This window comes from Schistocerca serialis, chromosome 1 (assembly GCF_023864345.2).
Source record: "Schistocerca serialis cubense isolate TAMUIC-IGC-003099 chromosome 1, iqSchSeri2.2, whole genome shotgun sequence".
Classification (NCBI taxonomy): Eukaryota; Metazoa; Arthropoda; class Insecta; order Orthoptera; family Acrididae; genus Schistocerca; species Schistocerca serialis.
The window spans coordinates 202009986-202022851 of record NC_064638.1 but is presented as its reverse complement, the minus strand read 5'-3'; the positions used below and the strand labels follow the sequence as shown (position 1 = coordinate 202022851).

The window sequence follows — 12866 nt, the reverse complement described above, 5'->3', positions numbered from 1 at the left end:
TTATAATACCTCGCGTGTTCAGGTATCACTGCGAGAGTGTGATCCGCGAGGAGAAAAGGTTCTACGTTAGCAGCAATTTCATTGGCTGCGTTACATATTAATACGCGGATCGGCGGAAGCAGAATTTGGTCCGTCTCTAAGACAGCGCCATCTCGTAGTGCGGAGATGGATGAGCGCTGCGCCTGCGCTGTTGTGCTTAGCGGGGCGCGCTCTAGTGGGAAAGTTGTGAATGCGCTGATTACGCGAACTATGTACACAACACTTTTCTTGCTGTATTCAATTATATGTAAGTTCAATTTGACCCTGACAGTTCATACATCTTTTTTAAGGACAGATATGTTCTGTCCCACTGAGTTACTCTAGTTATTCCTTTCTTAGAAAATCATATGGGATCATCCCTTGACAATTATTACTAAACATTTGGTGTGTAAACTGTGCAATCTAGAACTGATGAGTGGACTCTCTGGTATACAGTTTTACACCATTAATAGTTGTTGCCAGATAGTTTGGGAATCCCAAAAATAAGAAGTATAAATAAAGAAATCACAATGATTTATAGATCAGCGTAAAACTTATTATTGTTACAAGTAATAAATTAAATTAAAAACATCCATTTCATAAAAATAACAATTTTGTTTGTTTTTGTTTCAGTAGAATCGAAATAGACAAAATCTTGAATATTAGCAAAGTGCCACAAAAACAATGTTGAACATATTAATTATATACAGTGGACCACATTTTTATTTTGCAGCTACAGAATTTTTGTTTACTAACAGTTTCTCTTCAAGCTTTCTTTTTAGGTTTAACAAATGTTCTTGTTCTCTTTATTCTTCTACGACTAATCTCCAATTTATGTAGCTCTGACTGAATTTCTGAAAATATTTCCCTCTGTTCTTCTTCTGGTATAGTTGCCCTAAAAATAAGTTAAGCATATGTTTTAAAATCTCACCAAAGGAGTCAAAAGTACTCCCACCACATTTTAACGTTTTTTTTTTTTTTTAAAAAAAAAAAAAGAAAGAAAATGCTGAATATTTTCAAAATAACTACTTTTGACGTACCTGTATTGTTTCATCAGATCATACTTTTCCCAGGGTGTAGCCAACTCGGCAGCACGCTTAATATGTTTCTCTGGTATATCAAGGCTCTCTACACCTTTCAAATCTTTTCTTTCCCAGCGATCATGCCATGGGCGTGGCTTTAATTTTACCTGTGTGTAAACAACATTTGTACTTAGTTTATGAATTCAATAAATGTTTTTAGAGACTGATTACATTTTATTCGACTGTCTGCAAACTCAATTATCAGATACAAAGTTGAATTGCTAAATAACATTTATTAATAATGAAGGCAACAATGGGAATACTCTGTACGGTAAATTTTGGTCAGCTCCTCTAATAAATATTCATTGTGCCCTCTCTGTGTTGAAGGTGAGAACCTCAGTCAGAAGTTAACAGCTTTTCCCAGCTGATTGATAATTTGATTGATGAAAGGAGTCACAAAGTTTTACTAATTTCTCTCAGATTGAACCGTTTTATCTGTACCAAACTTATAACTCTTCTCCATGTTCTCCAGTGGAAGACTCTGCAGGAGAGACGCTCAGTAGCTCGGTACGGACTTTTGTTAAAGTTTTGAGAACATACCTTCACCGAAGAGTCAAGCAGTATATTGCTCCCTCCTACGTATATCTCGCAAAGAGACCATGAGGATAAAATCAGAGAGATTAGAGCCCACACAGAAGCATATCGACAATCTTTCTTTCCATGAACAATATGAGACTGGAATAGAAGGGAGAACCGATAGAGGTACTCAGGGTACCCTCTGCCACACACCGTGAGGTGGCTTGCGGAGTATGGATGTAGGTATAGATGTAGAAGTTAACACATATGCTGCAGGCTTAAGCATGAGCCATTAATCAATGAAGTTCAAACTTGTAAGTGTGCTTGTGCTACAAACCAAAATCATACTCGAGGAAAATGTTGTGTTCTATTCTTGTGTAATACTGTGTAGTGTAAAATATCACTTTGGTGGAGTGATGTGTTAAACAGCTTTTACCAAACTGATGAATGATGATCTTCACCGTAAAAATCATGATTAAGTTACAAGTTAGTATATTATGCTGTTTGGAAGCTTGTTTTCTTACTGTACACGTAATCTGGAGCTGGATAGACACAGCATATCTGCAAGCTGAGATGATGATAGAAATCTCACATTGCATCACCATATCTGCTGTTTGGGTGGCTTACTCTGTGCTGTCCGCTCCTGCCATGCAGATACGGCGCACTTGATGGATGACCTCACACAAGTAAAAGTCTTCTTGCATTGTGCCAATGTTAAAATCATCTTGGGCCTCTGACAAGTGGCAATTTGTTCCATCCCTGGCTGCCTATTTGGAGGTCAGATCTATGAGACAGCTGGTAGTGAGAACCTAAATGGCTTGACCACATGGGGCCGATTCCTGAACAGCTGCTACAAGTTTGTGTGCACCACTGCACCAAACGCTAATGACTGACACAATACTAAGATTTTTAGGGCCTGTCGAGTCAGAAGGAGATTCTGCCAAATCCACAGTGATGATGGTTTACCAGCCTCTGCATGCAGTCTCTGAATTGGGCCACTAGAAATGCTCCAGTCGATACCTGAATGCTCTCGTGGTGGACATTTTCAACATATTGAGTTAGAAAGTACATGTTTATTCGAACCCACACAGCCATAATATAATTGTGACCTCACACATGCACTATAAAACTGCAGGAGGCAGGGCCTGTAAACTTTCCACGCCTTTCCACTGAGGCATTTCAAAATATTCAGGTGCAGGAGCCAGGTTAGTTACATATCAAATAGTAGTCATAAAACAGTTCACATTCTCCTCAAAAGTTCAACAAGCATTGTTAAAACTGACACAAGTCGTCTTCCCTAGAGGAAACCTAAAACCATATTTATTAGTCCAAGTTTCCAACCTTCTGATGGTCAGCTGTGGGTGCCTCATTATTTTAGGACTGAAGAAAGAGTAGAAGATTGCATAATCATCAACAAACAAAGAACTTTTAAAATGGCTTCTGACTGCAGAGGAGATGCTATTTAGCAATTGCAAAAATTCCCCGGAACAAATTGATCAGACAAAGCATCACCAACATGATAGTGGAAGCTCCTTCCCTCAAGGAAGGACTGAGTAAGTACATGGGCTGCATTCATGAAGGTTGTGAAGGATGTTGTACCTCCAAGTGGAGCTGTACATCTTTTTAAGATCAATCAGCACACAGATTAAATGGTTGTGGTGTACGAAAGCCTCCTGCATGGCTGACTCCAATTGAATTAAGTTATTGTTGTTGTTGTGGTCTTCAGTCCTGAGACTCTGTGCTGTCCGCTCCTGCCATGCAGATACGGCGCACTTGATGGAAGAAGGATGTCAGTGGCAATCACAATAATTTCATTGATATCTGGAGAGTCTTAATAGCTCATTTGTCAGCTGTCTTTCAAGAGAAAGGGAATGTCACTTACTGTCAAATGAGATTATATTGAGCTAACAACAATGTAGGAAAAGACAGATTGCAACTTACTGTAAAGAAGACACGTCACATTGTAGACAGGCAAAATTAACCCCCCCCCCCCCCCCTTACACACACACACACACACACACACACACACACACACACACACACACACACACACACACACAAGCAGCACACGTCACACATGACTGCTAACTCCAGCATCTAGTGCCTGTGAACTAATGTACTGATACAAATATATTATGAGATGTCTGAATACTGTAATGAAATGAGAATATTGTAATGAATCGGTCAAAATATCGATATTAACAAAGAAGGCCTTTCATTATTTATTGGAAGATTAAGATCTTTGTCAGACCTTTTCCGCTTCCAGCACATAAGAAGTTACATACAGAGATGAAGTCTACAGTTATGAGGACATACATGGTTACTCTGATGTTGCCATTCAAATATAGGAGGCCAGAATTATTAATTAATGGCAATTGGAAATTTATTCACAGGTACAGCACATTATGTCATGTAACCTATGCTGTACTTCAACTGGCACAGTCACACTTGGATCATGTGACAAGCTTATAAGCATTATTTCAAACAATCTTGATAGCACCTCTGATTTATTCTCAATGCAAAGAAACTACAACTGAAACGGTGAGCAAATGCCCATCTTGGGTGAATAAGGAAAACTTTGGCTGCTTTGAAAGCATCAAAACAATTATAAAACATTGAACAAGACCTTCAGATATTACTCATATGGAAAAAAATGAATCTCAGTCTGGCATCTGCTTTAACGACGATTAATTTTATATGGTCATTTCATTTTAAATCACTCCTAATGCCTACTCCCAGATAATTTATGGAATTAACTGCTTCCAGTTGCTGACCTGCTATATTGTAGCTAAATGATAAAGCATCTTTCTTTCTACGTATTAGCAGCACACTACACTTGTCTACACTGGGATTCAATTGCAATTCCCTGCACCATGCGTCAATTTGTTGCAGAACCTCCCACATTTCATACAACTTTCCATTGATACAACCTCTCGATATACTACAGCATAATCCGCAAAAAGCCTCAGTGAACTTCCGATGTTATCCACAAGGTCATTTATATATGTATATTGAATAACAACGGTCCTATGACACTCCCCTGCAGCACACCTGAAATCACTCGTACTTCGGAAGACTTCTCTCCATTAAGAATGACATACTGCATTTTTTTATTTAGGAACTCTTCAATCCAATCACACAATTGGTCTGGTGCTCTTACTTTGTTCATTAAACAACTGTGGGGAACTGTATCAAACGCCTTGGGGAAGTCAAGAAACACGGCATCTACCGGAACCCGTGTCTATGGCCCTCCGAGTCTCGTGGACGAATAACGCAAGCTGGGTTTCACACTATCGTCTTTTTCGAAACCCATGCTGATTCCTAACGAGTAGATTTATAGTCTCCAGAAAAGTCATTATACTCTCCAGAAAAGTCATTATACTCAAACATAATACGTGTTCCAAAATTCTACAACTGATCGATGTTAGAGATATAGGTCTATAGTTCGGCACATCTGTTCAAAGTCCCTTCTTGAAAACGGGAATGATCTGTGGCCTTTCCAATCTTTTGGAACATTACACTCTTGTAGAGATCTACAGTATACCACTGCAAGAAGGGGGGCAAGTTCCTTCACAAACTCTGTGTAAAATCGAACTGGTATCCCATCAGGTCCAGTGAGCAATTTTAATTGTTTTCCTATCCCTCTGTCATCTATTTTGATATTTACCATTTTGTCATCTGTGCGACAATCTAGAGAAGGAACTGCAGTGCAGTCTTCCTCTGTGAAACAGCTTTGGAAAAAGACATTTAGTATTTCGGCCTTTAGTCTGTCATCCTCTGTTTCAGCACCATTTTGGTTACAGAGTGTCTGGACATTTTGTTTTGATCCACCTACCGCTTTGACATAAGACCAAAATTTCTTAGGATTTTCTGTCAAGTCGGTACATAGAACTTTACTTTCGAATTCGTTGAATGCCTCTCGCATAGCCCCCCTCACACTACATTTCGCTTCGTGTAATTTTTGTTTGTCTGCAAGGTTGTTTGTCTGCAAGGCTTTGGCTATTTTATGTTTGCTGTGAAGTGCCCTTTGCTTCCGTAGCAGTTTTCCAATTCGGTTGTTGTACCACGGTCGCTCTTTTCCATCTCTTACGATCTTGCTTGGCACATACTCATCTAATGCATGTGGTACGATGGTTTTGAACTTTGTCCACTGATCCTCAATACTATTTGTACTTGAGATAAAACTTTTGCGTTGAGCCGTCAAGTACTCTGAAATCTGCTTTTTGTCACTTTTGCTAAACATAAAAATCTTCCTACCTTTTTTAATATTTCTATTTATGGCTGAAATCACTGATTCCCTGTTCTGCATTAACTGTTTCAAATAGTTCAGGTCTGTTTGTCACCAGGAGGTCTAATATGTTATTGCCACGAGTCGGTTCTCTGTTTAACTGCTCACGGTAGTTTTTAGATAACGCACTTAAAAAAATTTCACTGGATTCTTTGTCCCTGCCACCCGTTATAACCATTTGAGTCTTGCTGAAATGTAAATACAGGATGACTTCCCATAAATGCAACAAAAAAGGGCATAGGAAATCGTCGACGTATCGATGTGCTGCTAATGACAACTAAAGGGTTCTACTACGAAAAGAGATGATACCCCAGACAATCACTCTTGGTTGATGGGCGACTCCAGACACATCTCCACTAGTCATAGGGGCTCAATTCAAAGTGGGACTCATCACTGTCGACAATCCTGCTTCAGTCATTCAGATTACAGGCCAAAGACGTGTCTGGAGATGCCCTGGACAGCGGTGGGATACCAACCTGACTTTCGCCTGTCACATGGCCTGACAACCATCAGTGATGGCCTGAGGTGCCATTTTTTTTTCATAACAGGACCCCTGTGGTTGTCATCTGTGGCACCCTTACAGCACAGTTGTACGCTGACTATATTCTACACCCTGTTTTGTTGTCCTATAGGGCAAGCCATTCTGGACGTACATTTCAGCAAGATAATGTCTGCCCGCATACTGACAGTTTCTACTGCTTATCTTTGTGCTTATCATACCTTGCCTCGACCAGTAATGTTGCTGGACTCTCTTCCGACCTGAGAATGTCTGGAGGATTATGGGGAGGAATCTCCAATCAGCTCTGGACTTTGATGCTCTAATGCACCAATTAGTTGCACACTCTGTGTGTGTGTGTGTGTGTGTGTGTGTGTGTGTGTGTGTGTGTGTGTGTGTGTGTGTGTGTGTGCGCAGGGGGGGGGGGGGATGGTGGTGAGGATGGGGGTGGGGGCCTTGGGGTGCTCGACATCAAGGTTATCAGTCCCCTTACACATATTACAAGAAACAAATATGGAAAAAATGACTAGAATCACTCATCTTAGATGCCTCGAGACAATGGACAAAGGATGAAATATGCCATACATGGGATTAAAACATAATAAGAGCTAAAAGAAAGACACAGGGAAATGTTACTGGCTGACGACTTAACAAGAAACGTGGCGAGCCAGTCACCCTGTCGATAAATTAAGACATGTCCCTAAAATCTGCACAAACAAGTTGGAGAGATCACAAAACCTTATAACTATAACTACATTCATTTCAAAAGAGAACAGATCTGCCGGCAAATTTGCTGTTGCTCTCTGGCCTGAAAATAAAACACAGTCTAGTAAAATGTGGTGTACAGTGATCTGTACGCCGCAAGCACGACATATTGGAGGATCATTGTACTGGAGCAAGAAGCCATGCATCACAGGGCTGTCGCCTGCACAAAGATGAGTATGGAGGACATCGTCGCATTGATGAGGCTGGAAGGAAGTACGCCATGGCCGCATTGTGGACTTCACAGGGCGGAGCTTAGTGTCTATCACTTCCAACCACTCGTCATCCATTCAGCGCATGATTTTGTGCCTCAAGAGCAAGGTGATAGCATTTAGGGAGATTGTACATTGAACTAGCTGAGGATCACTACATGCCTCCTTGTCTGATAGATCCGCCCTTTCGTTCCATGCAGTACGCATGTGTCCTGGCACCCAGAGGTGGACCAACACATACTTGACATGCCCACTTTGTGAAGCTATTTCTCCTGAATAAATCATCCAATTTTTCTGAAACGATAATCATTTGTTTGTCCATACATGTACATCATATCTACTGATTTCCATTCCATTTGGATAATTCCTTCATTGCATATTCTTTGTTTTGTCTTAGAGTATATTATGAAAATTTTTATAAATTTAACTAACCTCTTGTCTATCCTTCCATTTTTGAATCATGATGCATTGCTAATAGGAAGCAATTGTATTTCCTTTATCCAGTTTTCAGATACAACTTCTTTATGAATATTCCTCCTATTTAACCTTAGGGTCAACTTATTAAGATTTCAGCTAACAATAAGCTACTGAAATAACTGCCCAGTAGGTGTGATGACCAACATGCAACTTCTCTGCCGACAAATGTAAAACTACCTTTTCAATATGAGATTTTTTCATCCCTTATACACACGTCATTAAGTTATATAATCATCCAGATTGTTAAGCATATACATTTTGATGCCATACTTATGCCTTTTGTTTTGTGTACCCTGTCTACAGGACAATCTCCCCCTCCAAAGAATAACTGATTTACATATAAATAGGTCTCTTACTGGGTAGTGCAGTTGGCACATTCTGTTGTTAAAATAATCTAATACAGGGTGTACATTAAGTCCAGGAACACTTTCAATTATTTATTGCACAACAACTAAACATTGTACAGATGTCATACACATTGCATTTTGAAGAGAAACTCTGAAGAGGTTTTTTTTTTTTTTTTTAATACAAACATCGATATGTGAACCCGGCAGTTGTCAATATAGTAATCGAATTCTTGTCATACCCATCCCAGCTCAGCATCATCGACTGTGGCAGTCACTTCCTGTATTCCCTCCTGGAGCTCTGCTACATCACGTGGTAGAGGCGGTACGTACAACAGATCTTTAATGTGTCCCCACAGAAAAAAGTCACACGGAGTGAGATCTGGTGATCGGGGAGGCCATTTCATGAAACAGCTATCCCCTTCTGCAGCATGGTCGATCCATCAATATGGCAGCTCTGTGTTCAGGTACCCACGAACTTCATGATGAAAATGGGGCGGAATCCCATCCTACTGAAAGATGAATGGTGAGTCCAACTGCATTTGAGGCATCAGCCATTTCTACAACATATCCAAGTAGGACTATCCAGTGACAGTCAGTGCTCTTGGCGAAGAAGAATGGCCCATACAGTTTTTGATGTGACAAGGCACAAAAATCATTTACCTCTAGGGAATCACGCTCAAATTCAATGCAGTCATGTGAATGCTTTGTACCCAAAAAAAATGCCTGTTCACTTTCCCATTAGTGTGAAAAGTGGCTTCGTCGCTAAAAATTAAGCGATCAACAATGTCACCCTCATCCTCATTCAACTGTTGCAACTGCAAACAAAACTCAAAACGCTTGTCTTTGTCGTCATCATTGAGCTTCTACACTAGCTCCCATTTGAATGGTTTCATAGACAGCTTCTGTAGTAGGACTTTCCACACTGTCATTGGAGCCATTTCGAATTCAGGGGATGCATAACGCACCGATTTCTTTGGATTCCTTATGAATGTCTCTCGTATGTGCTCCACAGTCACTTCACTCACACTGGGACATCTACTGCTCTTTGCCGAACACAAGCAACCCGTCGTAACGAATTTGTTGCGCCAGTGGTAAATGTCCTTCCTTGTTGGTGGCTTCTTACTGTACTTGGTTTTAAACATCCGTTGAACAGCTGTAGCACACTTGTTTTTGTCAAACACAGAAAGCTCGCTCCGCACCTGGACTTGCCATGTTTTTGACTAGCACTGACTATCGGCAAATTACCAGACTATGATGTGGCAGTATACACAGGGAAAAAATGAAAAAAAAACTGTCAGGGTCTCTCTTCAAAATAACATATGTATGATAGCTGTACAATGTTTGGTTCTTGTGCAATAATTAATTGAAAGTGTGCCTCTACTTATGCACATCCTGTATACATCATATTTTGTGAGATAGGTCATCTGGTTTTGGGTGTCCTGGTTGTGGATTTATATCAAAATGCATTCACTGTGAGATGATCTGTTTTTGCTCAAGCTCTCACTATTCCCCTATTTTGAACCAGATTATCTTCCAGTATTGGTAGCCTTGTAATTGGACAGATTTTTTGTTAATGATATGTAATGAAATTATCAATACAAGTATTCCATATAAACTAACAGGTTTACAGTTACAAATCCTAGACTTGTCTTTTATATTATCACTCAGAAATATACTCATAGTGATGTTTGTTTTATCAATGAGACTTGCTGCTAGTGCGAGCATGTGCATTTGAGTGTCTGTGTGGATGTGTGTTCTCTTACTAGGAAAAGAGCAAGAGCTCAAAAGCTATACAGTGTTAGTTGTTCTCTATTATATATTTCTGTGTGCCACTCACCACTTGTCTATAGGTATTTTCCGTACTTTTATACACTAGAGTACATCATCTATAAGTAATAGGCTAGAGAAATTTATTGTTGCATTGCTACTTGGATGAATTGAGAAAACAGTTGCTTTATAAATGGATGATACCGCATCTCATGTGGTTCATCATGCCAAGCCTCACCAGATATATTGCTTTCTGTCACTAGATTCTTTATCATAAATTCATCATCACTATGTGTATCTTCCAATTCTGCAGTGTCACAAAAAATATTTTAAAGCTTTGCTTCTACTCTATTATCACTAAAAATTTCTGCATTCTAAAGAGTCTAGTTATTTGATATTTCTGAATTCAAAATCACTATCTTTTGATGTGTTCAATAACTGATCAGAAGTGAATTTTTTGATCTTCCTACTCTTCTTAGTGCTCCCGATGTCAGCTGATCAGCTGCTATTTTGAACAATGTACATCAAAGACAACTACTTACAAGAAAGCAAAATTGTAGTTACAAAAAATTTTCCTGCAGACTTCTCTGTTTGTACAAACACATGTTGACAGCTAGACTGAATAATACACCTGTAGACATAAATGTGATTGCCACACTGCTCTATTGGTTGTAGAAATGCTTATAAGCATTAACAGCACTGGCTAGTTGATTATGTTGATGCTTATATGTGTCAGCTACAGCAAATTTGTTAGCTAATGGTTCTACTTCATCAAAAAATGTGTGTTTCTCTGTACTTACAGAACAGCAAGGTTTGTTAACAGTGAGTGACTATTTTAATACGAAATATAAAGGAAAAATGGTTGCCATCCTATAACTGTCTGACAGTGAGTTGGTGGCTGACAAGAACGGAGTGCAGTATTGTAGACATACTGGATGCAGCAACGAAGATTTTTTTTTTTATTTTTATTTTTTTTATTGTGTCACATCCTTAAAAGGAAAATAAATTGAATACTGTATCAATCCAATTTTGATTAGTTTTAGAGAGGCACTTTTTATGACCTGTCATTTATTTATTTATTAGGCCAGTTTATCCGACAAGAAAATAGATTGTCCTCATATCACTTAAAGAAATGTTGGTTCATATCATCTTTACAGAGTACAAGAAACTTTGTAGACCTTTCCAGTAAAAATGGCTTAACAGTCTAGTTTCATGATAGTGACATAAAAATATACTTCAGAATACAAAACTTTGAAGATTACAAATGTGTAAAACTAAATCCAGTTTCTTAGAGTAACAAGTTCCTCTGTGGGGTGCAGTAAACATAAATGGCTGAGTACAGAGCTAGATGTAGTCCCTAATGATGGCAAGGAGTGCTGCACGTTGCGAACTGGAGGAGGGAGAGTCCACTCTTCTTTCTGAGATGAACAGAAGAATTCTAGGGAAATTCCGAGTTCAGGACTAAAATCTCATGCTACTGACAGGAAAAGTACAGTACTGACCACATGCCTGTTCAATTCATGTCCACTTTCACTGCTTAACAGAAGACAAGTGAGCAGTTGACTAGTACGATGGCACCCTCTATGGTAGCCACAGTGTCCTCCAGTCACAATGACAATAACATTGACCTACCCCTTCCAATTAGCTGTTGTTTTCTGATTATTCAATGTCTTTTGTTCCATCTGTTTAATGGAAGTTTTGCTCTACTCCTTCAGCGTTAACAACTCTACTCTGAAATTACATTTACTCTTTCTTTATGCATAAAGCTGGATATGACATACACTCCAGAAATTAAGGCACTATGTACAATGACTAAACAAACATTCAACAGAATGAAGAAGCTACTATGTGGAAAAATGGACAGGCAACTGTACAATGTTTTGTGTGGAATGTGGTTTTGCATGACACAGAAATGTGGACATTAAGGAAGGAAGATGAAAATGACTGAGGCCTTTGGGATGTGGGTATGGAGAATGGTGGAGAAGATAAGCTGGGCAGAAAGTATTAAGAAGAGTCAGTGAAAATAGACAAATATTAGAGGAGATTTTAAAGAGAAAAAAAGGACTGTTAAAGGCACTGTCTAAGAAGGCAATACTGATGGATACTTTAGGTACGACAGTGAAAAGATAAAGAGGGCAGAAAAAGTATGAGTTGGTAGGTAAACTTCAAATGTAAAATGGTTGTGTAATGACAGAAGAGAAAGATGGAGTGCCCAAATTATAGGAAGATCTGCCTAACAGACAGTATAATTTTTTTCCTCATTATCTTTAAATATCGCACTTCATCCATTTTAATTATGCTTATTCATGTGTTCTGTTGACCTATGACTTCCTTTGCACGCTGGTATCTTCTGTTTTCACCAATAACCCAGCATATTTTCTGGGTTATCCATGGCATTTAAGCTTCTGCTATTACATATGGTATAGCCTGTCTCTAAACTGAACAGCAATCAGCACTTTTAGTGGGAGATGACAATGCTGGATGTGGAGCACTCAGCAACATAAAAAAACTGCCATCATAAGGGGACAGCACATCGATGTACAACACTGTCCCTATACGCTGCTTTGTCAGTTGTGTCATTTTTCTGCATCCCTATGAGTCCACGAACGCAGCAAGACCACCACCTCCTTGCCTCAGTGTTGGATTCACTGTAAGGTGTCATGGATGATCTGAATCATAGGTCAACTGGATACTTTTGGTGGATCACTTGTAGCACACTGCATCAGTCAAAACAGACAAGAAACATTGTACTGTGATGCATCTGAATCTACTAAAATGGTTATCATGATGTCATATGAGACTGCATTATAATTTGTAAATTGTTCCAGAAGGCATACTTGAAAAACCTTATCAGAGAAAACAGCTAAACAAATGTGTCCATTCCCTTGTTGGGATCTCCAT

At 39.3% G+C, this 12866-nt stretch overlaps 1 protein-coding gene across 1 annotated transcript in view; it reads right to left on the bottom strand.

Annotated features, from left to right (window-relative positions):
- Positions 1-551: 551 nt before the first annotated feature.
- LOC126465478 (39S ribosomal protein L19, mitochondrial) overlaps positions 552-12866 on the bottom strand; it is an 82588-nt gene continuing 70273 nt past the window's right edge. Inside the window, exons 5-6 of the mRNA XM_050096309.1 lie at positions 1059-1207; positions 552-913 (exon numbers count right to left, since the gene is read on the bottom strand). Coding sequence (XP_049952266.1) covers positions 784-913; positions 1059-1207 — 279 coding nt within the window. The 3' untranslated portion in view covers positions 552-783. The remainder of the gene's footprint in view (positions 914-1058; positions 1208-12866) is intronic.